At 41.7% G+C, this 7,323-nt stretch overlaps 1 protein-coding gene across 1 annotated transcript in view; it reads left to right on the top strand.

Annotated features, from left to right (window-relative positions):
* Positions 1-7,038, top strand: part of LOC146178970 (ATP-dependent RNA helicase DHX30-like) — a 73,688-nt gene extending 66,650 nt beyond the window's left edge. Inside the window, exon 19 of the mRNA XM_084578676.1 lies at positions 2,232-7,038. Within this exon, the coding sequence (XP_084434802.1) occupies positions 2,232-2,245 (14 nt within the window). The 3' untranslated portion in view covers positions 2,246-7,038. The remainder of the gene's footprint in view (positions 1-2,231) is intronic.
* The last annotated feature ends 285 nt before the right edge of the window (positions 7,039-7,323 follow it).

Consider the following 7,323-nt stretch of genomic DNA (forward strand, 5'->3'; position numbering starts at 1 on the left):
CAGATGTAAGTGCCCATTCCTGGCTTGAGCGGCGTCGGCAGTATCAGTGGGCAGCTACAGGGCAGGCAGTCTAGGAGGCTGCCCTGTCGCAATACCTGTCGCAGTCATCTGCAATACCATCTCGGACAGTCTGGTGAATGGCAACGTTAAGATCCGAAATGACCCCTCAAAGCTATCACATCCTGCATTTAAAGACTAAGCCTTGGGTAGCAGAGCGAAGAACCACCTGCTACGGTTAGCAGGTGGAAAAGGGGGAATTGGAGAAGAGGAGGAGGACCCCCTCAGTCCAGGGTCCTGTTGGCCGTGACTGCAGTAACAGCGCGGTGAGGCAGCCATTGCTGGAGCTCCGGTCAGGGGTCCTGCAGGGCGGCCTCCCAATCTTCCATGCAGGGGTGGGGGAGAGGGCTTAAAGAAGGGGTAAGTTGGAGAACAGGAGAGTGTGGAGTTCCTTAGTCTTACCTAGAGGGAAAGCTGTGCCGCCATTTATGGGAGTTTGTATGGAGCTTCCCAGCCACCGGTTAGCCACCATGGGTGCCCAAATTATCATGGGGCAAAAAGCTACGAAGTGCAAAATTGCAACTTTTGGCCAAAAAAAATAAAGGATGCAAAACAAATGTTGTTCTACAGTGAAAAATGTCCCAACATTCAATATTGCATACCTGCCAAATCTTCCGAATTTTTCTTTAAAATGTACGAATTTTGACCAGTCTTACGATTTTATGAATATATTGCGTGAAATTTTATGGGAAATGTTTTATTTTTGAGAAAAAAAGTGTGGACATCTATTAACACTATTATGGTACCTTTCGCGGCCACAAGAGGGCAACACATATTTGTGATATCATCATCAGGAGCTACAAATGTTGTAGTGGCTTGTGTCGTCTACTCGGGGGGGACACGAATCCATATCCAAAATTCGATACCGCCTCCACCAGGCTATAGTATCTGTAGTCAGGCTGGTCAGGCCTCCATGCGGCCTCCGCAAACCTTTGTTCACGTGTTTGGACGACTTGGGTGTTGGCCTCTGTTTTTGCTTGATCTGTGGCCGCATCCGACGCAGTGTGACTCTGGTGTTTTAGCAGTAACGGTTTCGCGGTGCAATGGCGGGCTCAAAGCCGCGACAGTACTTCCAAGTATTTTTGAAGTCCAGAATTTCCATTCTTCGGGCCATCTAAGAAAGGAGAGAAGTTCGGATTTTGCACCACGTGTGCCTGTGATGTTAACATTTCACATCGTGGCAAGTCCGACATCAAGCTCCATATCGCTTCGAAAAAGCACCAAGGATACGTGTGAGCCATGGACAGCCAGCCAAGCCTGACAAGTTTTGTATGCAGTGATAGCGACCTTGGTGTGATTCGTACAGAATGCCATTTCACGGCGTTTTTAGTTGAACACAACATCCCGCTAAGTGTCAGTGATCACGCTGGACCACTATCAGCAGGCAAAATCAGCAGCCATAAAAGCATTGCAAAAATAAATCGTGACACAATGGAGTTTTCGCTCATTACTCTACAGGACACGGATTTCGCTTGTGGGTGAGTGAGCAAGTTTGTTGCTAAAGGAAAATTCTTGGAAACTAAGAAAAAAATCTTTAAATTATGGGTTGGACTTGATTAAACTGCCCTAAACTGTTTCATTGCAGTAATTTTATCTAATCATTTAGGAAGCTGGCCTGTGCAAGTAGTTTTTTTGTTGCAAGCGAGTTCGAAGCGAACAACTTAAAATGACTAGTAATTTTCTTCGAATAAGTTTGAAGTGATTCAATGAGTATCTCTAGCATGCAAAAAAAGGTTCAACGGCATGATAAGCATTTTCAGAGTTGGGTTTTTCGACATGCACGCTTATTACGTGAAATAAAAAGAGTGTTGAAGCTTTGTTGCACTCATCGAAGCCATGTCGACTTTCTTCAAATATGGCCGTTGTGAACTGGAAGTCAACGTATGTTCAGGGTTGAAGCATTTTTCTGTGTATGAGACCTATCTATTGAACCTATGCGCCATGCTTACAGATAGCTTTAAACCACATTATCACTTGCTTTTTTTTTTCCTCGCTGATATTGCGTTAATGAACACGTCTCCACTCATGCAAGCAGGCTGGCTGATGATGCCTTATCAGCAGCAGTTATCGTTAAAGCAAAGGTTGAAGGTTGACAAAAAACACAGAAAAAAAGTTGCTGAGAAAAGTCGCTTTTCCTTTAAACACTTCTTGTCGTCTGCTCTCTTATCTTTCAGGAAGACATGAATAAAAGAACGCCTGAGACAAAGACGAACCACGAAGGAATAGGACATGGGCTCTGTAGGAAGCTCTACAAATATGGGAATTTTTCTATGAAGGACCTCACTCATTTTTATGCGTAACATTGTGTCTTAGTGCTGGATTTATCTCTGGACTACTGTTTTAGAGATGCTGAACTTATTATGGTCATTTATGAAAAACCTGTGTACTGGGTGGCACTTGTTTCTTTATGCTTGGATTTGGGCCAACATTTAAAAATTTTTAAAATTTAAACTTTTAAAAATCGACCCACATGGAGTGTAATTTTATGGTGAGGTTTTGCTGTAGACAACACTGCAGCCTTCTGTGCTGCCTTTAGCTTGCTTTTGCCGGTGCTTCTGAAGTCAATATAATGAGTAAGGGTGTATTTCTAGATCATGGCCACCCAGCTAGCACTGTTGGAAGACCTTTGTTTTTTTACGTTATTGTTCTGTGTTGATTGGCCCTAATGTGTGCAATAATAGCATTGCATTGTGAAAGTGCATTATCTTGAGTGAACTGGATAATTACCCGGTTCTTAGGCAGATGTGTGGCATAGAGTCTGTGCTACCTGCTACGAATGCAGTATTACAATATTCTGTGATAATTCTGTACAAATAATGTACAAATGATATGATAATGATAATGTACAAATGTTTTGTATGATTGTGTTTCTTTCATTTCCACCATGTAGAGCGTTCCTCGACGTAGATCATTAACATGCTGTCTTCAGTCTCCTTTTTAGAGACAGAGTGTCTCCTCCTCTTCTAGTTTTAAGGCACAGCCACATAGTGTCTTTGTGCAAATGTAAAACACAGTTTGTGTCACATTTTCCAATGATCTCCTCCTTCACTTCCTTCTTTTCCTGACGTGCCTTTAGACTTGCTTTTGCAGGTTGATAATAGGTGATTAGTTGGTAATTGCCCAGCACGAAAACAGATGAAATACGAAGATAGATGACCGCACAGACAAGCGCTGTTGTCACAGCACGGAAAATGGCCCCATGCAATAGCAATACATTAAAGGAAGTTGGATAGCTAGGAAAGTTGATAGTAGTGGTTGTCGGTGTGTTCTTCTCCCTTTGTCCTTGGTTTCCTTTCGTACTGTACCATCTAAGTGACTGCTTCGCTGAGAGAGTAAATCCAGGCTGTTTGAATGCAAAATGGTTTTATGTTTTACATCATTGCCCTTTCTTTTATTTTGTGTCTTGTAGGCTTGCCGGATTTATAAGCCTTGTGACAAATGAAGCAAAATAGGCATTCAGTACATTTCGCTACATCATTCCTCTTAGCCTGATTCGTTTTGGGGTGTAAGCAATAACCCAATCATCTATTTTTATGGCTGTATTCGGTGAGAGAGTATTAACTTTTACAGTCGGGCCCACTTTGTTATAACACACTGGATGGTCCCACAGTTTCCATTCGTTGCATTCAAGATCGTAGTAAGTGAACTTGCTTTATACCGGCCAAAATCATAAAACTTTCGTCAGAAATGGCATTTAATTTTTCAAAATGTCGCCTGCGAACGTCACCGTGAAGCTGCTCTCCAGCACTTATCCATATGGGCTACACACGTGTGCCAGTTAGCCTGCAGGCTATTTTATCAAGAGTCAACACTTTCTTTGGGGGGACGGGGTGGCCTGGAAGACTCTCTTCGGTCTCGGCATTGGCTGGAAGCACGCATCTTTTGAATGCAGTCTCTGAGTGTCCTTGCTCGTTAAAACCGAATGGTGGGACCACGTTTGTTTTTTTACCTGAGATTCAGTACTATAGCCCTAATACTTATTTTAACAGGAGCTGCACCCTTGTTCATAATAAGCAAGTGTTCGTTATAAGTGGGCCTGACTGTATGTGCTTGTATTCACATTTGATTCACAACCAGTCTTTGTGTAATACAGCATATTGCAAGAAAATCTGATACTGGCCAATATTCCTTTGTTTCCACAAGCTGGCCTTTGAACAGACATTTTCTTGCTGACTAGTCATGTACAGTGCATCTCTCTTCTGTTTTTATGGTTTACAGCTTTTCCTTTTTTAAGGAGCTACCTAGGAGCTGTCTTACTGGTAGCATCTGGGTTGAGTATTTCTTAATGCACTGTACAATTATTTCAACATAATTGTGTCGGTATTGGTCATTTGCAAATTGCGTTATTAGCGTTATTAGCTGGAGCATAAGAAGACGCTAACTTGTGCAGCATTGATGTCAGCAATGAGCATTTTTTTATTCATTTTTTTTTTCATTTGGTGTGTTTCGGGGGCTTTGTAGCCCTTTTCTTGTGTGTAGGTGAACAAATACAGTGACACATGTTGTAATGTTGTGTCTGTCACTGTTGTGCCATTTTGCTTGTTTGTGGAAGGCAATGCTACTTTTTGGACAGCTTTGGTATTTCTAAGGGTATTTTGAACAGTCCCAGGTGAAAATTTCCAGTTGGGAATCAGCTGGTCCCAACTCAACTGGTTTTTTTGGAAAAATCCCAACTGTAGCTGGGACCAGCTCCAACTGGGACCAGCTACAACTGGAACTAGCTACAACTAGAGCCAGCTGGTATTGGTCCCAGGTCCCAACTGCTGCTGGGCACAGCAGCAGGCAGTGGAACCAGCCGTGACCTCCCCAAATCTGCACAAAAAAGGCACCAGCAAGAAACACACTTCAGAGTGCTGCTTCTCAGGTGCAGCAATATAGAAGACGCAATGTAGAGGAAGCCAAAAACATTTATTTCAGTACAGATGGGGTACACGTACAGCTTCAAGAACAGTGGTTTCTTCTGTCCTGTATTTTCTTCGAAGCTTTGGAATTATTAACAGCATCGCCACTCCATCCACATCTTTCAAATAGCCCTTCGGTGGTGCGCGGCTGAAATATAAAACCAGCAGAAATATGTTACTCACACTAGAAGTTTAGCTAAACAATTTCTTGAAGTGGAAAGTTAAATTTGAAAATGCAAGTTTCCATCATATCACATGCACAAAAAGCCGACCTTTAGATCAGCCTAACCATCACCTATAAATTCAACGCACTGCATGCGAACAATTTGATCACTCACTTCATCTTTATTTAATGCAGTTTTTGATGGAGGACTAGCTTGGAAGGGAATTATTTTGCTTCAGTTCTCGCTGTTTACGGCTCGTGGGGATACAGCAGCGCGAAAATTGAATGTCCGCGCTAAAGCAAATAAATTGGTATTTTAACTGCACGGCAAAAATAAGGCCACGGTAGAGCGATGAAAGTTGCGGATGATGCCGTGGACACATGAATCGCAAGCCAATACGACACATGATTTGGCATGACTCGAGCCATCAAAGGAGTGAATAATGCCTTTGCTATGGCGTTAAGCACGCCGACCACGGCGAATACCAGAATCACCGCACCACTCTTGGCCGCGCTCAGTGTCATAGGGACAACTCTCGAACATGAGCTCCGGAAAGCAGCGACAAAAATCTCGAACATCATGGAAACAGCTGCACGATTGCCATCTTTTTAGAGAAATCTTGATCGCGTATTTTGTAGCTGATATGATCGTGTGTTCCCATTTAACTGCAGAACACAGTTAATGGACAAATAAAAACCTTTCCCGGTTACAAAATTTGCAGATATAAAGAAAACAAATAGGTACCTGAATATATACCACACAATTCCGGTCACTCTTCGGGCTGCTCTGCTGATAGGTATCAGTCTTCGCCATGCGACGACATCCAAAGTGTTATCTTCCTCTCGCCTAGCGAACAACTGCTGAACTATTTCGACTTCAGAGAAACTGTACATGTTTTATATTCATCATTGGTCTTGGGAAGCCTATTCCAATGTGCGGAAGCATGCAGAAAAAAATGAATTACGGTAGACATCAGTTCGACAGTACATTTCTAGAACTTTCAACTCGTGATCACATCGGTTAGAGATGAAATGGGTAGGGAAAATGTGCAAATTATTTTTTATTCCTGTGCGATCAGAGTAAATTTGGAAAAAAGTTCTAATTTTGCAGTTAATCAGTGGTGTGCTAGTGTTTTCCAACCAAGGTTCTCTTTAACAAATGTAAAACTGCTACGGAAGTTAGTTTCCAGAAACAAATCTTACAGCGCTGTTTTGGACAGCCTTTCTGTACGATTAGAGCTTTGAGGGTCCCATACTGCGCAAGCATATTCGAGTACCGGACGAACATGAAACCCAAGTGAGAACAATGTTCTTTCCTTGTTTTGTCAAGTGCTTCAGTTTGCACACACTGTAGGGAAGGCCCTCTTCACAAAACTGCCCTGTAATGCATTGAGGATGCTTTACTGCAGTCCACACGGTCAAGCACTGCGGTGAAACACTCGGTGCGCTGAAGTCGAAAATTTTGAATATTGTCTATTTTTAAATACAAATAGAATTAGCATATGCAATTTGTATTTGAAACATTAAATGCTCACGTACCTCTAAAAGTTATGTATTACATAATAATTGGTTTGTTGCACACCAATTCATAGTAACATTGAGCCAAAGAGTTGACATTAACTAAAGTTTTATACTAGTGTGCTTTCATTTTGTGATAGTATTTTTATGAAAATAAAACTACAGCACCTTGTTTAACCTGAAATACCTTTCTCTTTACCAATATGAGGTGAAGGCTTCTCAAAGCCACCATAATTTCGCAACGTGTTCTGGTCAGTATCTGTTGGTCCCTGTGTTTACTGTGTTGTTTCTTGTGTATTATTTTCATAGCTTCCGAGATGGAACTGTTGGCTTTGTTGTTATTTAAAACTTAGCTCTACGTTATATGATTAAAAATAAAAAGGTTTATTTTCATGCTTTGACCAGTGTGTCTGAAGCAGTATTCTGCTGTACCTTCTTTTGAAGGCCTCATGGCTATTGAGGTTTAGTATTGCCAATCAATGGCCTTTTTGATGCATCTTTCTCAAATCTTTAGCCATTGTTTAACTGTTAACGGATTAAAATAAAGGACACTGAAAGGCAGCCATAGATATTCTAAAGGGTATCATGAATTCAAAAGGGCCAATTATAAAATGTAGGTCTAAGGAAACTAAAGTGGCCAAGTTGGAGAACGAAGAATACTATGACATTGTTAGAAGGAATTTT

This window comes from Amblyomma maculatum, chromosome 9 (genome assembly GCF_055883805.1).
Source record: "Amblyomma maculatum isolate TAMU_Amacu chromosome 9, ASM5588380v1, whole genome shotgun sequence".
Lineage (NCBI taxonomy): Eukaryota > Metazoa > Arthropoda > Arachnida > Ixodida > Ixodidae > Amblyomma > Amblyomma maculatum.